This window comes from Pinus tabuliformis, chromosome 7 (assembly GCF_031772625.1).
Source record: "Pinus tabuliformis cultivar Carrire ecotype Pingquan chromosome 7, CPIR1, whole genome shotgun sequence".
In the NCBI taxonomy this organism is placed as follows: domain Eukaryota; kingdom Viridiplantae; phylum Streptophyta; class Pinopsida; order Pinales; family Pinaceae; genus Pinus; species Pinus tabuliformis.
Window position 1 is genome coordinate 1,667,008,563 of NC_142293.1, and position 21,307 is coordinate 1,667,029,869.

Sequence of the window (21,307 nt, forward strand, 5' to 3'; positions counted from 1 at the left end):
TAATCAGTAAATGGCTAACCATGTATCTTCATTTTGATTTAAACGGGAAATCTGTCTTATTACTTCTTAACAAAACACTAAGGAAGAAAAGAGAAACAACACCTTATATGAATTTCTATGGTGATAAATTTAGAATTTCACATCTTTAATAAGACAAATTTAAGTACAGCTTCGTCCATTGGTCATTGTACATGTAATTCATATGATGAACAACCATGGTTTTAAACTAGAAACGGATACAACCCCAGGCAGAGTTTGTCCTATCTAGACAAGGAAGAAAAAATTGGAAACGAATAAACAATTTCAACAATTATAATTCAATACTTAGGGACTTTTAGGTAAAGCTTATACCAACATCCATTTAATATAAGCTGGACGATCAATTGCTCTACATCCTCTTTCTTCATATCTTTGGCGAGATCTTTTGTAGATGCATTTGTCCCTAGACCACAATAAGCATATACAATAAGTCTCTCCATCAAACATTTGATAATAATAATATCTTATAGCAAGCTTCCAAGGTTTCAAAAATGCATAGGTTGTAATCATGCATTTAAAATTACAAAATCAGAACATTCCAATTGCTATTTTTCAAATATTTTCCAAGAGGAATAAATAGCACATAATAGGACAACTACCACCAAAAGCAAAACAAAGAATACAATTCTACAAGTGCTAGTAGAAAACCCCCTAGTAGATAAGCAATGGGCATACTACTAAGAATTGACACGAGTGAGACAAGACAAGCAAAGTGGGGGAAAAGACCTTATGACATATTCTACTTATTGTAATGATCTCAATATATGAATTTATAATACATCAATTGGACCATTCTAGATCTACATCTCACTAACAACTCTTCAATGGATCATGACAATACCACATCAAGAATAAGGTTTACAACTCATTTCTATGTGGACTCAGACTTTGTGATTGTCTAGGGACTCAGTTTAACATTCCCCCCCCACCCCCCACTATTGGACCATTCTAGATCTACATCTCACTAACAACTCTTCAATGGATCATGACAATACCACATCAAGGATAAGGTTTACAACTCATTTCTATGTGGACTCAGACTTTGTGATTGTCTAGGGACTCAGTCTAACATTCCCCCCCCACTTTCAATCACAAGTTTGAATAATTGTACCAATAACTTTTGTTATCCTCAATCTGAATTGTTGAGCTGAGCTTTGATGAAGATATGCCTTAAAAACTGCTGTTATCTAGAAGTGAACAATTACTATGTCCAAACATTACCAATGAATAACTAAAATGATTGTTGTTGAAGAAACTAGTTGCTATGTTTGAATTCCCAAATGCTGACAAATTTACTTCAAATCTTGAACCCTAATATCTGATATTCCCCCTTGTCAGATGCAAGCTGAGAAGCTTTTCAATTGTTCATTCTGGAAAGGATCCAAGCTAGGGCTTTTGATTCTTTAGGTCATGATTTTGTTGGTTGACCACTAACCATCTTCACTTTGGTATATTTTTGGTTTACCACAAACCATCTTCCATGGATACTGGTGGTCTATGGTTTAGCACTAACCAATCTACTTTGAATAATGTGGTGGTTTCTGGATGACTACTAACCAATCTTCTTTGAATAATGTGGTGGTTTTTGGATGACCACTAACCAATCTAATTTGAATAATATGATTGTTTTTGGTTTCCCACAAACCGTCTTCACTACATCAATTTACTACCCCCTATAAAGGTGTAAGAAAGTTTCTTTTATCACCCTTTGAGGTGTGGAGAGCACCATCTTTGACTCTAGAGGATATATAGAATCATAGTTAGGTCATGACCAAAATCATCTAGAATACTTTCTTGATAGCTTTTTGTTTTTCCCATCTCTTCCTTCCTATGTGTCTTTACATCTGTCTTGACTAGATGGTAAGACTAATGCAAATTCATTACTTGTAGATTCCATCTCCAAGAATTTATCTATCCATAATTATCTGTGTTTTTAGCTTGCTTCTGCACTCGACATTTTTTTTGATAAGTGATTTGTCTTCCCCCAATAAAGGCAATGATGGAGATCAAAACACTAACTCTCCATGTGACCAAATCTTTGACAATGTTGGCATTTGTGTTAACGATTCTGGACATCTTCAAGAAATCCTATGCTCACAAACTACACTGTTCGGAGTACTCTGGAATATGCAAGCTATTTCTTTTTGTCATGCCCCAAGCCATGTTGATTTATATTGAATGATATATCTTACTAAGGTCGGACAAACAACTCAAAAAGCACTTCATGTTGTTCTATTTCTTCTTCACATTTTCTTTTGCCACTATTGTTGCCATCATGTTGTGCTTGTGACTCATCTTCATTCATTATTTCATTGCATGATTCCATCACGTCTTCTATATCTCAATGAGCATCAACTATTTGCAAGATTTCATTTGTTTCACATGTTGTATCAAACTTTTCAATGAGATCTTATGTATGACATGTTTCCTCAATCTTCTCTAGTGGATCCCCTATGTCACAACTTGCATCAGCATTTTGGATGACTTCATCTGTATCACAAATTGCATTAGCATTTTTGTATGAGGTCCTTTGTATCAATCATAGCTATAGATGTCACATCAAGCATATCATCAAGTTGATCTTGTTTTTCTCCTAATTTTATCTGAGGTGCATCAATAAATTGATCCTTTATATCCAAATCACCTTGAAGTCATTTCCCAACTAGAGGGTATCAACCATGTGACCCAACGGTGTCTTGTTTTTGTTGTAAGTCCCACTCAAGTACTTCAATTTGATTTTTGCAATTCATGGTTGTACTCTTGCAAATCCTTGATTTCTGGAGATGAATTTTGGAAATGCTTTCCTCCTATACCCATTTTACTCATGCTCGCCTATACTTCCTTGCCTGATTATATGCTTATGTGTCACATTAACTTGATTTTATGTCACCTTAGGGTGTCAGGTACTACCAACCATGCACCCTAAACTGTGATTTTCACAATGATTGACTCACTTCACTTGACCTCCTTATTCAATTGTAGGTAGACAGCGATTGATTTTTTACTTGAAAAACACTATTGGCTTGAAAGGGTTTACAAATTTACTCTCAACAATATATCCTTCAACCTTTTCTCAATGCCTCAAAAGACAATTGTCCTTATCATTTTGAAAATCCTCACCAAGAATCGTACACAACCACAAATGTTCTTGGATCCCTTTATTCAAATAGCTATTTTTTTTTCTTTTTCTTTTTTGTTACTATTCATGATACAACTCACTCAAAATAAAGAGCGACCTCTCTTTTCAAAGTGATTTCAGCTTTTGTCTTTAAATCAATATACCATAAGAAAGAGGTAAATAATCCTTCAACAATGACCCTTAAATAAACTTAAGCTCTTGCCAATCCAATCAACAATTTGGCTTCTTCTCTTTTGCCAAAGATTCATTTTCCTTGCTACAAAGTTTGCAAATGCCTTCTTATATCTCTTTCTGTAACGTCCTCTACGAATTGAGGAAAAATGGGATGAACTAGCCTATCAATCCGCGTAGGCTATAGTCCTCCATAAAGGGGAAAAACCCCAAAAATTCCCATTGTTGGGCAAGTTGGGGGGAAGAAACCCAAAATTTAGGGCTTGGAATAAAATTTACTCAATCATTTTAGAAGAAGAGATCCCTCTAGGAAATCTATAAATATGAGGGATGAATTCATTTTGCAACATCAAGTGTGGATCATCTAATTAGTTCTTGAGCATTAGCTCTGAGGGTTTTAAGACCACAATCTCTATTGTCCATTTCGGTGGTGAAATATTCCACCCTAGTTGACACATCTTCCATTCACTCTCTCTGTTTTGGAACAGGAAAGTATTTGGAAAGACAATGAATTTTCTCTTCTGGTCTAGAGTTTGGTTTGGGCACAGGAAAACTTCTAAAGGGGAAGTGAAACTCTTGGATTGGTTTTTCGTTTTGAGCACAGGGTTACTATCAGATGGCGAAATTATGTTGGATAGGGTATTTAGTATGGCATAAGAACACAACACTATTATCCTTTATTCTTACCGCAGAAGTTATCTTAAAGGCAGTGAGTTTCTTGATTAGCCTTGTCCTCGCAACGAGGACCTATTCACGCTGATTAGTGAGGAGGGTTCAAGGTTGTAGGAGCTTAATGTTTGACTTTGGCTAGAATCGTCGATTCAAGACCCTGTTCATATGCGACCTTTTTAAAGAAGCCCTAAACAGGTTAGCAAGAGTACACTCTATAATTTAGTGATTGTTCTGCAGTGCAGATTCTTCAACAGAAGAAAGGAAGTCGGGCAGAAGAAGTAGGATTGTGGTGGTTTGAACAACAAGAAGCCTGAGATTATAGCAGGTCGGAATTTACATCGTAGATCGCATAAAGCCCAAGAAGTATAGGAGACGGAACTTATTTACAAATTTGTGTTCCCTGGTTAGGGTACTTAATATTGTGGAATCTAGGTTTATAATTCTAATTGATGTGGAACTCGAATTGTTGAATTAGATTTCATGTTGTGACATTTGTTTTATCTGTTATTAAGCAGTGTTCCACGGGGACGCGTCCCCCAGGGTCGGGTGCGCGCACCCCTCGCACCCCACGCACCCGGGACGGGGAGTCTCTTGGGGGTGCGTTTCCCACGCACCCTTTTTGGGGAGTCTTGGGGAGACGCAAGGGGGTGCGTTTCCCCAGTGTGGGAGTCTAGACTCCCCAAGACTCCCAAAAAGGGTGCTTTCTGGGCGTCCCCCTTCAGTATGGGAGTCTAGATTCCCCAAAAAGGGTGCGCCTGGGCGTCCCCCTTTAAATTTGTCTAATAAGACTTAAAAATTCAAAACTCAAAACCATTAAATTTTATTTTTTTTAAACTAAATAACTAAAACTTAAAAGTCTAAAAAAAAAAATTAAAATTAAAACTTAATAACTAAAACTTAAAAGCCTAAACCTTAAATTTAAAAGCTCATTTCATTTCAACCCAAAGTCATTTCCATTTCACTCTTAACTATTTTTGAGTTTGAACTTTGAAACTTTGAGTTATATAGATTTAGTGTTCAAACTTTGAAAATATACTAGTATGTTTTGCTTTCAATTTAGATTCTAGAATGATGGATGATGAATTTAGTTTTTAAATCAATGTAGATTGTAGAATGATGAACCATTGAATGATGAATGATATCGATCAATGTATTTGAATATTTTATTATTGATTTTTATTTTTGTTTTTTTGAATCTCATGGTATGTATGAATAATAATTAATTCAATAATGAGACTTGTCACTTGAGTATGTCATATGAATGATGTATGTATCAAAATGAATGATGAGGATGGATCAATGATTCAAATTTCAATTGTCTATTTAATATTTTTATGCTTTCATTATTGAACAGTGAACAATGAATATGAACTTGAATTATATATATATATTATATATATATATATATATATATATACACACCTCGATGACTCCCCGCACCCCCGAAATTTCCCTAAAATTTGAGGGTACTCCCACACGTCCCCCCTGTGCGTCTCCGGCACCCGCGTCTCCCCGCACCAGAGTCTTGGTGTAACATTGTTATTAAGTAGTATATTGCAAAGACTACTATATTGTCCATTCAAATCTGCTACATATTATCTTGTTTAATGTACTACTAAAGACAAAATAGCAGTGCTGAATAAAATTTTGGTTATTATAATAGCAAAGAAAGGTTAAAACCAGAGGAAACCCTAGGGCAATGTTACCACTCAATCTAGCAGGTGTTGATTTGGGATAGCATCGGATGTGTTCTAGCCATGACAATTGGTGGAGAGGCTAAAGCACATGAGATCTCCAAGTCCCAGAAAGGGTTTGGGTAGATTCTAACGGGTTTGGGAGATATTAAAATAATTAATATTTTTAATGGAGTTCCTAAGTCTAAACTTAGGAAAAATAAAATATTAATGGGTATTAATATAAAAATGGGTTAGAATGTTCCAAAATACATGGATCAAGCCAAATCTAATCTCAGTAGTTGATTAGAGATTTAATCTCGGTCGTTGAAGGACCAACGAGAAAAGTATAAAAGGAGGCTTGAGGGTCAGTTGGAGAATACACCAAGATTGATCAGTCAGTTCAATTTTCTAGAGCAGGGTTTGCTGAGAGAAATCGAACAAGTGATCTGAGTTGCACAAGGGGTAATGAATACATAGCAAAGGGGCAGAGTTAGTACCAGAGAGACAACACAGAGCTTGGAGAGGTTGATGCAGAGGCAACTGAGTGTTATGCAAAGGCAGTTGGGAGTTGCGTAGAGCGAGAAGAGGCCAACGTGGATGACGCAGAAGCTTCAGTAGTTGTGTAGAGGCTAGCAATGCTGACGTAGGGCCAAGACGCAGCACTAGGAGGATTTTCGTGGGGAAAACTAGGTGCTGGTGAGCCGGGAGGGGATAACGCAGTCCCTGCAGAGTGACGCAGAGCAGTGGAAGCTGCAATTGTCATTGTGGGATTGTTCATCTGGTGATTAATCAGCCAAATATCTATCTCTGAGGAGAGGTACTACTGCCAAGGGCATTCTCTGTTGGGTGAGCCATTTCTGGCACCCAAGTTGTATCCTGAAACTTCATAATAATAAAACCCTCCGAATCGCTGCACCAGTTTTCCCGCATTAGATTTTTCCGGGGACATTGGTCCAAAAATAACGATATCACTTGTATGCTTGTTTTCTTTCAGTTGATGATCTGTAGATGTTGATATTGTACTTGTGTTTATTTTCAGTATTTACATGGTAAATAACTAGTTAAGTAATTAAACAAGTAGGTGAAATAAACCAAATAGTACAGGAAGAATTTCTAACGAGTTGAACTTAGAAATTACAACATCGTATCAGAGCGTGGTTGCAGATCACAAGATAACTGAAGGCATCAACTAGCAAAGCAATAGAAGCAGATTCAGCGGTTGTGAGTGACAGAGCTGATCCGTGCAGAAGGCAACAGAGGAAGGAGTGATGCAGAGGGATTGTGTCATCATTCTGGGCCAAAGAGAGGTCAACACAGAGGCTAAGGGAGGCAGAATCAAGCTCACGTAGAGGCCGGGAAGGTTGACGCAGTTGGCTGAGGCAGTTGATTTGTCGATGCCGGGATTGCGCGGAGCCAAGTGGCTCAATCGTTTAGTTGTTGGGGCATAGGAGGTTGTGGGGAGTTTGCGGAGCGAAGCTAGTTGGGTACTGTGGTCAGAACAGTACCTAACAAGTCAAGACCAAGCTGGAGGGAGTTGTTGCCGAGGCGTATTTCTAGACAAGGAATCTTGATCAGTGTCAGACGATCGGAGTGGGGAACCTTGACGTTGACAGAAGGATTTCCAGAAGGGAAATCGAGACTCGGAGGGAGTTGAACCGAGAACTTCCAAACGGGAAGTTGAGAGACTCCGCAGGAGTCGAACAGAGAACTTCCAAGAGGGAAGTAGAGAGACTCGGAGGAGTTGAAAGAAGAGAAGCATAATGGTCATGGATGGGCTAAGATATCAAGATAGGCTGGATGGAGCGTCCAACTTTGTGGTCTAAAAGGCCAAGGTCTTATCCATCCTAGATAGATATCGCATCAACGACTTTACCTTGAAAGTGATGGCGATCCCAGTTGACCCAGCTGAAAATGAGAAGTACGAGGAGGCAATGTCCAGGGCGAAGTGCATCATCCTTGATGGGGTCAAGGATCATGTGGTACCGCATATTGTCGAGAAGGATACGGCAAATGAGATGTGGGAGGCCCTAAAGAAATTGTTCCAGCATACTTCCGTGGGAGGAAGATGTTACTTGAGAATCAACTACGGTCATACCAGATGCAGAAGGGAGAGCAAATAGATGTCTTCCTCGGTCGATAGAAGGTCATAAAACTTAGCACATTAAAAATTGCCTAAGAAATAATTATATTTTCAATCTAGAATTCCTTCTTGGGTTTTTATTTGTGTTTGGTGTTTTTTGGACTTTAAAATTTAAAAGGAAAATTTTGTGGCGTTAAAATTTTTAATTTCTCTATCGTCAAACACGTTTAGATATTTTTAAAGTCGTCTCTAAAGATTGACTATAGGAGAACGACAATTTTTTCTAGATTTGAGTCACTAAAGAACAATCATTTTAATTCTGGAATTGTTTTGAAATTGCTTAGCATTTAAATTTCATAGTTCTTCATGGTAATTAAATTTTCGAAATTTAATTGCTAGAATATTTTGCATGCTAAGGTTTTTTCTCTTCTTGACATCTATTGATATCGTTCGTTGTTGAATTGACTCTAAACATGATATAATTACTTGAATTATTTAATGTTTGTTGCAAGTTAAATATTTGTGAATATTTTGCGTAATTATTAAAGTACTCTGTCATGGAATTGTGATAAATTGAATATCTTTGGTTTGATAAGCTGAGTATTGTTTGAGCATTTGATATTAAATTATGAAGAAGCTTTTGTTCCCTTTGAGCTATAATTGTATCAAAAAGATTTGAAGTACGCTTGTGCATAAATTGTGATATTTTAAGGGGTTTATCTTTAAATCTTTGTCTAGTGAAGTGAAAATTTCATTTTCGTGATTAAAGGGCTTTTGTGACGTAAATGTTTTTGACCCTCAAATCTAGCTCCATCTCCTCATCCCGTGCATTGGCATATCAAGTTAGTTTTGCATAATTAAAATTTACTTCCAAGCAAAAGCTTGGTCGATAGAGAAATAGGTATCCATCCATCTTTGCTTGAGAAGCATGTTTTTAATAGTACTTAAAACAGTGACATTGCAGTCGTCAGAGCCACAGCTATCTATAGCGCCACAGGCACCGCGTATGTTAGATTTTCAGGAGAGGTATCGTTAAGCACACCTTAGTGTGCATCACCTTCTCTTCTCTCTGTCAATTACTACGAAATCGGCACAATATAGAAAGAATTGAAGGGTTTAAACTTAGATAGGCATTTAACTAAAATTAACCAAGATTCTTACATCTCACATTAGTTTTGGGATCTGCATTTCATATTAGATAGTTATTCATCCAAGTAGCAATTGCTAATCAATTACTTGGTCTTGATTTCCCTGGCAAGATTGTTGACTCCATAAGGCACTCGTATTAATCGTTTAAATTTAATCAAATCCTATAAGACTTGCTAAATCTTAATCAAGTACTTGGTCGCTTCACTGTGTCTCCATAACTGGTTGGTTCCCAACTAGTTCCTTTTCATGCCATTTCTGTAGGGTCTACCTGTAATGACCAAAAGTCGTATACTTAGCGGAAATATTAAAATACTTCATAAACGAAGACATCCATCGTAAGATATTAATTGTAAAATGTATATTGTATTAAAGAATTGATATATGATGATTACAAATGAGAATGAGGGTCCGCTTATATACCCTAGGCAGGTGCCCTTTCACGAATGGCCATGTCTCTCAGACATGCCTCTTCATTACTAACTAACTAATCATTAGTCAATTAATTATCATTTTTTTATTATTATTATATTTATATTTATATTTACTATTTTATTATGAATTATATTCATAACATAGCCTTCCCCTTCAAAAAGCTTTGTCCTCAAAGCTTACTGATGAAAGACTTGATCTCTTTTTCTGTTTCAAATGTCTTCTCATCTTGGCATTGTCATCTTCGTTGATACTAGTTGATATGATCCTCTAAGTGACAAACAAAACTGTCGCACTGAGAAGGGATCAAACCATCCTAGATTGATCTTCTGTGGAATCAAATTTTGTGATGAATAGTTATCATAGGACTGCATTCTGCAAACTTCAGTATCCTTGGGAACATAATTTTGTCGTTTATTTTCTGAGCGATATTGGTACGTAGCTTGATTGGAAAGTCTGCTCTTGTGATTTGGATGTCGATACATAGCTCCTTTGGTTTGGCTTTCCTCTATCATATTAGTGGTTGTTGCCTGATTGTTTTTAGGGGTTGTTTTTGTTAACTTGGCGACTAAATCATCTTTTGGAATGTCCATTGTTTGGATTGCAGCTTCTGCATATGTTTTAACTTCTCTAGATTCCTCTTCTTCCTTACTTGTGATATTGACTGGATCAATATTTATTCCCTTATCTTCAACTTGGACTGAAACAACTGACGACTTCAATACTTCACCTTGAAGTCATTCTAGCCTGTCATTCAGCAATTTCTTGTCATTCTAAGTTCTTTTATTTGCGTAAGTAGGGTTTGGTTATGAATCCTTAAATGTACAAGTTCATCCGTTTCTGAATTGTTGACTTGTTTCTTAGTAGCTTCATCATCTTTTCAACTTTTGATTTGTTCTAATAATGTTTGATTAAGGCTCTTAAAACATAAATTTTCTTCTTCTTGTTCTAATAAACGCTTCTTGAGTTCCTTCTTTGTGGCATTGGCTTTCTTGACTTGGTCGAGTAGTTTTTCATCGTGATCTCTGAGGCGCGAAATTATTTTGTCTTTACTACAGATGGCTTCTTCAAGCTCTTTTTGCTACTTTTTTTGTTATCTTGAAACATCAAGTCTGAGACATCCTTAAATTCTTCTTCTGAAGATGCTATTGATTTTGATTCACTTGTTATGTCTCGAAATGTGACATTTTTCCCCTTATAAGGAAATGTCAAAACTTGTTTTTCTATGTTTAACATGAATGTACCCAAATTCTTAAACCAAGGTTGACTGAGTATGATGTCAACATCCATCTTTACAACATGAAATTAAGATATGTACTCATAATGACCTACTGTCACTTGTAAATCACTAATGTTATACTATTTTTGGTCAAAAATATTTTTCCTTACACCAATGTTTGGCTCTAAAATTAATAGTTGATTTGCCAAGTTAACGTTGATGTAATTTTTATCGTTGCTTGTGTTGATAGCAATTTTAATTTATCTTCCTTGGATACTTCATTTTAATGTAATTATTTTGTGATCCATAACTAAAAAACCTTTATAGGAAAATCGTCCTTCCTTCATCATTTTCCAATTAGGCTCCATTTTGTTTATCGATAATTTTTCATCAGCGACACTCATATGTTCTTCAAAAATGGACTTCTTTTGTGTTCGTCAAAGAGCTTAGGGTTTAATGATAATCATTTTTTTAATAACTTATTTAATTAAATTAATCAATTAATTCTTTTTAATTTAATTAGTTATTATTATTTTATTATATATATAATCAAATTAATAGAATTAATTAATAATGATTATATATATATATATATATATATATATATATATATATTATTAATTGTGACTTTAGTGAATAGTCCTGACTTTGATGCTCATGTGTTAATATCTTCAACACCCAAGATGTTTAACGAAAATGGAGGGGACATGAGACAGTGAGCACTTTGAGCAACAGATGTGATATAGGGTGCAAACGGTGTTGGGCAGTGGATGGTGTGGACTGGTCGAGTGGCGGAAAGTCACAACAAATAGGATCCGCAAGATCATAGAGTGGTCGGAGAGAGCGAAAGGTGCCTCGATGAAGTAATGCAAGGGAGGAATGGGGCAGGTTCAACATCTGCAGGGAAGGGACTAGCCTAGAGGGGATTGTCGAGAGTAGACAGGGTGACGATAAACAGGTGACGCAGTGCGGGGAGCAGCGGTGGAGTCGTGCGGACAGAAGAGATGGAGTCAAGCAGAATTGTGGTGTTTGAGGGACAGAGGAAATGGAGTCGAGCAGAATTGTAGTGTTTGACGGGGTCAACAGCTACGCGGACAGGGGAGAGATTGATTCGCAGGGAAAGGGTCGATGTTATGAACTTAAAGTCATAACAATTAAAAAAAATATTATTTAAAAAAATAAATTATTAATTATAATCAATTAATTAGAAAATAATTAGTTTAATGAAGAGACATCAGTCCCCAAGGGACATGTTTCTCTGATTAAGCATGGCCAGTCAACACCTACTTAAGGAGCAGCGCCTCAGCCTTGTAACCATCATCAAAAATTTTATCAATTAATAATAACTATATTACATTCAGCGATCTGATGCATTATTACAGTCTACAGCAATTTAGTTTTTAAATTCTAACAGTGGCATCAGAGTCAGCCTTAGATTGGTGACACCCACGACATCCTGCTGGCCAGCAGGCCCTAATGGGCTCCCATCCATGGCCTGCTCTGCGGTTTTGTTGTTGCATACATTGGAACAGCAGTGCGCTTTGCTCTGTGACTACAAGGCGGCTGCTCTCCAAACAGTTGTGCGGTTCCGTGTGGCCAGCATACCGTGGTGGAATTTGCGTGGTGGAATCAGCGTGGGTGAATTCAGCAAGGACGTTTGCGTGGGTGAGTCTGCAAGAACGTCTGCGAGTTGCCACCGTGTTTCGATCAAGGTTCGCTAGTAAACAAATCTCGTAGCCACGGTATTTCTACACAGAGAATACGGGTCGGACCAAGGTCAACGGACGTGACAGGAGGGCGATGTCCACTCACTTTAAAAAAAAAAATTGATTCGTATATCATTTAAAACTTTATAATATAAGAATTTTATTTTAATTAATTAGTTAATTAATTAAAAAAACTTATTATTAGTATTAAAAAAAAATTGGGTCTTCAAGGAAAAAATAGAATAAAATGGCGGCTAACAACAATGACGATATGAAAAAGGTTCAAGAGGACATCAGCAAGTTGAATAAACGCCTAGATAATGTCAAGAAGTCAGTTAGAAAGCAAGACCAGATGGCCAACAATATATCTTACTTAAAAAACTTGAAGAACCGACGCTTCGGAGAGACTGATCCACCTTCAGCTACACAGAGTCCCAAGACTCAAGAAGGGGAGACTTCTCTAGAGCATGACTTCCTGAGGCATGAGAAGCAACAAATACCCCAAATTCACTTCGAAGGAAGCCAATATTATACTCAATCTTCCAGAAGGAACCATCTTAAAATCAAAAATGAATTACCGAAGTATGATGGTAAGAACTTTAAAAGCACTGTCATATGAGTAAATAAGATGGATACAACTTTTTTAGCAAACCCTCCGCTCGGCGAACAATAAAAATTCGTGACTGCATCCAACTACTTAGAAGCAAAAGCGTATGATTGGTTTTTGTGGTGGTCATCTAAATGCACAGGTTGCTCGTTCAATTGGCAAAACCTTAAAAACGCTCTGTTAAAAAGGTTTCATGACGAGGAGGAGGATGATGTCTATGAGAGATTTGTTCACCTAAAGCAAAAAGGATCAGTAATTGAATACACTGACGAATGGGAAGTATTAGCAGTAAGGCAGAGATGGTTTTCAGATAAGGAGCTACTAAAAATGTATCATTGTGGCCTTAAAGATTACATTCGCGAAGAATTAAAATTGCATAAACCAAAAACTATTGAGGAGGCCAGACACGCAGCCATATATATCGAGCAAAAATATAAACTTCACAAAGCACCATATGCCAGTAACGACAGGACTAACAGTTATTCCAAGGGTGTTAAAATTGCCAACTAGGGCCAAACTCCATGTGGGTCATTTATTTATGGCAACTGATATTTTTCTTGGATCCCTCTCATCGAGAGGTGTAGGATTGATCTAAAGATCATCCGATTCCAATAAGTATTTATGAAGATATGAATTTATTTTGGTTATGGACAAATTGTCAAGTCGGCCAGCAACTTATGTAGGCTCAGAAGCCCAACAATCATGTCTATTCAACCTCTACGTTTTTAGTACAAATATAAGAGGACTTGAAGTCATTTGACACACATACTCTTCATGTGATCTCCTCCTCTCCATGTCTTTGGGTTTTGGTGAAGGAGAGACACTAAGAGCATACGCTGACCTAAAGATGATGCCCTAGCTGCAGTGATGCCTAGCTGCATTAATGCCCTAGCCGCAGTAAGCCGCAGGCTTATGAGGAGATCTACAAACAGAAAAGAGGAGACTTATGTGCAGCATAAATAACCCCTATACGCTGTCTCAAGAGGCTCTATCCGCAGATAAGAGGAGGGCTAATATAGGCCCTAAATGAAGGCCTGAATCCACTATCTATTGACCCTATATGTAGCAAGAAAGAGACTCTATCCGCAGTCAGAAAGAGGATCTATACATAGTCCTAGAGGAGACGATTTAGCTCTTGTTCTAGCAAGGAGACTTAGCCATAGCTTAGCCGTAGTCATGAAGAAGGAAGCCCTTGCAGCTGACTTATGAGGAGGACCTATTCGCTGTCCAAGGGAGCTTCATACGCAACCCTTTTCTGCTGTCAAAGAAGATCCTCTAAACATTGTTAAAGGAGACCTTATTCCACTGTCTTGAAAGGCTCTTATCCACAGCCCTAAGAGCCCTATTCTGTTGTCTAAAAGGAGTCACCTAATTCGTTGTCTATTGAGATATCAAGCCGCAACAAGGAGGCCCAAAGAGGCCCTTATCTCAAACATGAAGATGACCTCATACGCTATCACATCTAACCATAGCTACAGCGGTCAAAAGCATGGATGAGATACGTTTTAGGAGCAGATGTCATCAGATTAGAAGTCAGAGGGCTAAGTTGCTACCTCGGGTCTAGTTTGGGTCTGCTTGAACGAATCTGGAACTATAGCCTAGTTGCTTTGCTAGGCTGCAAGCCATAGCAAGCAGCTAACGCTGATATACATATGGCAGCATGATGAAGCAACAGAAGTATAGCAGCAGCATGATGTAAGTATTGCAACATGATGACGATGATGTATTGAGTTTGCCTTATTGGGTGAAACACAGTGTAGCATAGCTGTCATTGAGTGTTGATCAGCGATGAGTACAACATTAGATGCAGATCCGTGATAAGAGCATCTCAATGATTGGAGCAGCAAAGTGACAAGTGTAGCAACATGAAGAGCAGCATGGTGCATCATGGTGAGGTGTAGCATATGGATAAGATGCAACACAATGATAAGTGAAGCAGTCACCTTCGATAATCAGTTGAAGCAGCATGTCTTCAACCGATCTCATAAACAGATGATCTAGTCCCTTATCTAGAAAGTCAAAGTGTTAACTTCTGTTGTAAATGTACTCTCTCTCTCTCTCTCTCTCTCTCTCTGTCTCTGCTGAACTATTGAAGAACATAAAAGAAGAATTGATCAAGGGTTCCCCACATTGGGGTTTGTCCCTGGCTAGTGCCACATCTTGTGTCCTCTTGTCTTGACTTGTCTTCTGCGATTTATGTTTATGTTCTATCTGTAGTTTACTTTAATGCTGATGTGATTGCTAATCTAGAAAAGATTGGAGCTAACTGTGAAAATTGAAATAAATTGCTCTAAGCATAGAACATATCTAAAATTAACATGGTTTCAAAATTGAGGTGAAGAAAATGCCCAAGCTAGAGTGAAAGAGCAATCACCGAAGACATTTGCGTAAGGACAAAAGGATCAGTGGATTCCTTTTCCCTCTTCAAATTCACCAAGGGTGAAGTCGAAGCAGATAATATTATCAAAATGGCACAGCGGAATATGGCCTACCTAAAGATCACTTCATTGGAAGACCAGAAGACCGGATCTCAGGGTGGAAGGAAAGGCAGATAGCTAATTCGGACATTATGCGAATGAGTGTCTGAATGGAAGAGACACATCACTTGATGATGATAACAACAGGGACATGATCAAAGGAATGACAGGTAATGCAGGTCATCAAGGAAATGGCCGACTCTTCATAAAAAGCAAGGAACCCCGGGTATGAAGAATCAAATGTTGTTCTTTTGATAAGATAAAGAAGCATTATCTTGTATTGGGCGTCTCCTTCAGATTCTTTGGGAATCTAACTTATTGATTGTAGTGTTTCAAGGCACTTCCTCAGATAGAAGGGTGCACTCTCTAATTTCATATAGATGGAAACATTCGGGGGATTATACTTAGAGCCGAAACCACCTATCCCAGAAAGGGTGTAGGGAATGTTACCCCTCGATTGAATGGGGGTAACTCGAATCATTTACAGAATCTCTTTTATGTACCTGATCGCGAGAAGAACCTGGTGTCCATTTCAGCAATGGAAGTTGAAGGTTACAGGGTGGCACTCATCGATGGAAAGGTACGTGTTTGAAAATATAATTTTCAAATATGTTTTTGAGTTCAGGGTTGTATCAAGTTGCAGAAAGTCCACTGGGGACCATGTCCATTGACACATAGCACCGGAGGTCTGTGAGTCAAATAGTGACCGGGATGCCTGAATTCAAAAAGAGCATGACAGTACATGTCTGAGATGTACCGAAGGAAAATCTTATAAGGGGACCATTCCCCTCATGCAGCAAGTCCACAGGTTTGGAACAACCCGAGGAATTTGAGATTCATGATCAGGAATCTCATGTATACAGGTGGAAGAAATCCCTCTATGGCTTGAAGCAAAACACCCCAAGCGTAGTATGAGAGGATTGATAGCTGTCTGATGAAGCTGAGATTCACTAGGAGTGAAATCGATCCAAACCTTTACCCGAAGGTTGTGGATGATAGACCTCTCATACCGACACCTTATGAGGACAACCTAATTCAGACAGCTGTAGACCCTCTCATTTGCAGAAGTAAGAGGGAGTTGGATTCCGAATATGGAATGATAAACTACAAGCATGTGACTACCTCGAGGATCTAAACTTTCAGAAGTTATATGGTAGTGATGTCGGACCAGATTTGGAAAATGCCTCTAAGTTTCATAAACTCATTCGCGTTGATGTTCTTGGTGAACTTTCATTTGGACATATGTTTTGTAGTTAGCATGGTAAGCTCATATTTGGTTAAGCGTCACTGGATTGGTGCCAGGAATCTTCTGAGATATCTTCGGGGCGCAATCTCTCATGTATTGAGATACACCGCCGGAAATATGAAACTACATGATTATTTGAATGCTGACTAGGCAGGCAGTGTGGAGGAACATTAGAGCACTTCTCAGTGCTGGTTCTCTTTGGATTCTGCTTTGATATCATGGATAAGCAGGAAGCAAAAGTCCGTTGTTATATGCACCGCTGAGACCATATACATAGCTATGAGTATGATCTCGTATGAAGGTGCCTGGTTGAGGAAGCTCTTCAATGAGCTGTTTGTACACATGATGAATACCACTGTGATTCTCTGTGACAACCAGAGGTGGGATTCGATTATTGAGGAATCTTGTATTTGATGATTGCTCTAACAGATAGACATCAGATACTACCCTATCTAGGATATGGTAAGTCAATGAGTGAGAAAGCTCCATCACATTGAGATTGATGTACAGGTCGCATACACTTTGTCAAAGCCCCGGGGAAAGATCAAATCTGTGATTTTCCAAACAACTTGGAGTCATTGAGAGACCTTCTTATAAGGATCCTGCATGTTGCATACATTGAGCACTAGGAGCTCTGGGGCTTGGGGTACCTACTAGAGCAACATACGACCACAGGGTGACTCACCCTCCCCTGGTGGTGCGCTATGAACAGGATGATTAGTTCTCCTGTGGGCCAAGATGATTCGTACTTTATGGCAACTATGGAACAGGATGATTCATTCTCCTATGGGCCAGGATGATTCGTTCTCCGTGGCGACTATGGAACAGGATGATTAGTTCTCCTATGGGCCAGGATGATTCTTTCTCCATGGCGACTGTGGAACAGGGTAATTCGTTCTCCTATAAGCCAGGATGATTAGTTCTTCGTGGCATCCACTGGAAAGGATGATTTGTTCTCCTGTGGACAGGATGATTAGTTCTCCTGTCGAGGCATCCTACCCATGCAGTCTGGGACTCATGGGAAGTACCTCTCATCTGATCAATGAGCAAGGAAATGAGTATAGCGACCATAGTAGTTCTATCGATGGACGCATCATTGTATCTACCGTATTCCCTATGCTAGGATGACCTCCATTGATTTGGGATCAATGGTACTGATCTGGGACCAATGAGAGTGGTACACCCTCTAATACTGACTTTGGGTCAGTAGAGGACTGGTCTGGGACCAGTTAAAGTGGTACACACTCCAGACTGACATCGGGTCAGTGGAGGATGGTATGATACATCCTCGATCACTTCTTCTTCTTCATAGTTAGAGCGAGCTAGAGCTAAACTAAGTAGAGCTGAGACAAAGCTAAGCAGAGCAGAGCTCAGCAGACCAGACCAGAGCAGTGCAGGGCACTGATGGCAAAGATAGTACAGTCGGACATATGGATCAGCAGATGGAGTTCTCCCTAGTTGAGAGGGAGTGTTAAAATTGGCAACTAGGGCCAAACTCCATGTGGGTCATCTTATTTATGGCAACTGATATTTTTTTTGGATCCCTCTCATCGAGAGGTGTAGGATTGATCTAAAGATCATTCGATTCCAATAAGTATTTATGAAGATATGAATTTATTTTGATTATGGACAAACTGTCAAGTCGGCCAGCAACTTATGTAGGCTCAGAAGCCCAACAATCATGTCTATTCAACCTCTACGTTTTTAGTATAAATAGAAGAGGACTTGAAGTCATTTGACACACGAACTCTTCATGTAATCTCCTCCTCTCCATGTCTTTGGGTTTTGGTGAAGGAGAGACACTAAGAGTATACGCTGGCCTAAAGATGATGCCCTTGCCGCATATGATGCCCTAGCCACAGTGATGCCCTAGCCGCAGGCTTATGAGGAGATCTACATGCAGAAAAGAGGAGACTTATGTCCAGCATAAATAATCCCTACACGTTGTCTCAAGAGGCTATATCCGCAGATAAGAGGAGGGCTAATATAGGCCCTAAATGAAGCCCTGAATCCGCTATCTATTGACCCTATATGCAATAAGAAAGGGACTCTTTATCCGCAGTCAAAAAGAGGATCTATACACAGTCCTAGAGGAGATGATTTAGTTGTTATTCTAGCAAGGAGACTTAGCCATAGCTTCGCCGCAGTCATGAAGAAGGAAGCCCTTGCAACTGACTTATGAGGAGGACCTATTCGTTGTCCAAGGGAGCTTCTTACGCAGCCCTTATCCACAGTCAAAGAAGATCCTCTAAACACTGTTAAAGGAGACCTTATTCCGCTATCTTGAAAAGCTCCTATCCACAGCCCTCAGAGCCCTATTATACTGTCTAAAAGGAGTCACCTAATTCGTTGTCTATTGAGATATCAAGCCACAGCAAGGAGGCCCAAAGAGGCCCTTATCTCAAACATGAAGATGACCTCATAGGCTATCACATCTAGCCATAGCTACAGCGGTCAAAAGCATGGATGAGATACGTTTTAGGAGTAGTGGTCATCAGATTAGAAGTCAGAGGGCTAAGCTGCCCCCTTGGGTCTAGTTTGGGTCTGCTTGAAGGAATCTGGAACTATAGCCTAGCTGCTTTGCTAGGCTGCAAGCCATAGCAAGCAGCTAAGGCTGATATACATATGGCAGCATGATGAAGCAACAGAAGTATAGCAGCAGCATGATGTAAGTATTGCAACATGATGATGATGATGTATTGAGTTTGCCTTATTGGGTGAAACACAGTGTAGCATCGCAGTCATTGAGTGTTGATCAGCGTGTTGATCAGCGATGAGTACAACTTTAGATGCAGATCCGTGATAAGCGCAGCTCAATGATTGGAGCAGCAAAGTGACAAGTGTAGTGACATGAAGAGCAGCATGGTGCATCATGGTGATGTGCAGCATATGGATAAGATGCAGCACAATGATAAGTGAAGGAGTCACCTTGGATAATCAGTTGAAGCAGCATGTCTTCAACCGATCTCATGAAGAGATGATCTAGTCTCTTATCTAGAAAGTCAAAGTGTTGACTTCTGTTGTAAATGTACTTCCTCTCTCTCTCTCTGCTGAAATATTGAAGAACATAAAAGAATAATTGATCAAGGGTTTCCCCATATTGGGGTTTGTTCCTGGCTAGCGCCACATCGTGTGTCCTCTTGTCTTGGCTTGTCTTCTGCGATTTATGTTTATGTTCTATCTGCAGTTTACTTTAAAGCTGATGTGATTGCTAATCTGAAAAGATATGGAGCTAACTGTGAAAATTGAAATAAATTGCTCTAAGCATAGAACATACCTAAAATTAACAAAGGGGAAGGCAGGTAAACCCTCGTCAGAAAATACTAGTAAGTACATTCCACCACCATTACGAATTGAAGGAAAACAACAATCTAATGTCGAAAGGAAAAAGGATGGCAAATGTTGGAAGTGCGGAGACAAGTATTACACAGGACACAAGTGTGCAACACAAAAATTGTACAACTGTGATGCTGAAAAAGGAGAGGAATCTTCAGAAGACAGCTCTAATGAAGAGGACAATGAAGAAAATGCAAACCCTAGCCCAAAATCAGAAGACAATATGCCATGAATTTCCATAGCAGTCATCAGAGGGATAGCTCAACCACAGACATTGAATCTTAAAGGTCACATCAAGAAGCAAAGCGTTATTGTTCTAGTGGACTCAGGTAGTACGCACAACTTTGTAGATGTCAATGTTGCAAAAAGACTGAACATCTTTGCTTACCCGATAGCAGACTTAAAAGTTATGGTCGCAGATGGAAAATGTATAGATGGAGTGGGCAAGTGCCATAAGGTTAAGTTGCAATTAAGCGACTATGCAATGGAGTCCAGTTTTTATACGGTTCCCCTAGGAGGAGTAGACATTGTTTTGGGGGTAAAATGGTTAAGAACACTAGGCACATATTCAACAAACCACATAAAACAGTTCATTAGATTTAAATGGGATAGAAGGAAATATCAGTGGTTCAGGTTTTACGCACCACCTACGCAAGTCATCTCCGCTCAACAAATGAAGAAGCTTATTCGCAAGGGAGCACCAGCACTTGTTGCACAATGTCAGCATTTACAATTGTTATCAACAGAAGGGGCTCATCAACCATCAAAAATTCCATCCTTGATCCAGAGATACAAGAAGATTTTCCAAGATCTACAAATGAAGTTACCACCGGAAAGGCAAATTGAACACATTATCGAAGTCAAACTAGACTCAACTCCAGTTAATGTTAACCATATCGCTATCCCCATCACCACAAGACAGAAATAGAATGCCTAATACAAGACCTGCTGAAGCATGGAATCATTACAAAGAGTAGAAGTCCATACATTGCACCTGTAGTATTGGTCAAAAGAAAGGACGGATCTTTCCAATTATGTATAGATTATAGAGGTTTAAACAAAATCACTATTAAGCATAAGTTTCTGATTTCATTCATTGATGAAATGTTATATGAATTACACGGTGCAAAATATTCTTCCAAGTTAGATCTAAGGCTACTACAAAATACGAGTAAGGTTATAAGACGTTGAAAAAACAGCATTCAGGACTGAAGGCATGAGAAGCATTAAGGTCATGCCATTTGGATTAACAAATGCACCAGCCACCTTCCAAGCAACCATGAATGAGCTCTTTCACCCTTATCTTAGGAAGTTTGTATTAGTTTTCTTCGATGATATTCTAGTCTACAGTAAGACGTGGA

At 38.8% G+C, this 21,307-nt stretch overlaps 1 protein-coding gene across 1 annotated transcript in view; it reads right to left on the reverse strand.

Moving 5' to 3' along the window:
- Positions 1 to 317: 317 nt before the first annotated feature.
- The window catches only part of RECQL2 (RECQ helicase L2), a 280,758-nt gene continuing 259,768 nt past the window's right edge, over positions 318 to 21,307 (reverse strand). Inside the window, exon 17 of the mRNA XM_089454855.1 lies at positions 318 to 442. Coding sequence (XP_089310981.1) covers positions 318 to 442 — 125 coding nt within the window. The remainder of the gene's footprint in view (positions 443 to 21,307) is intronic.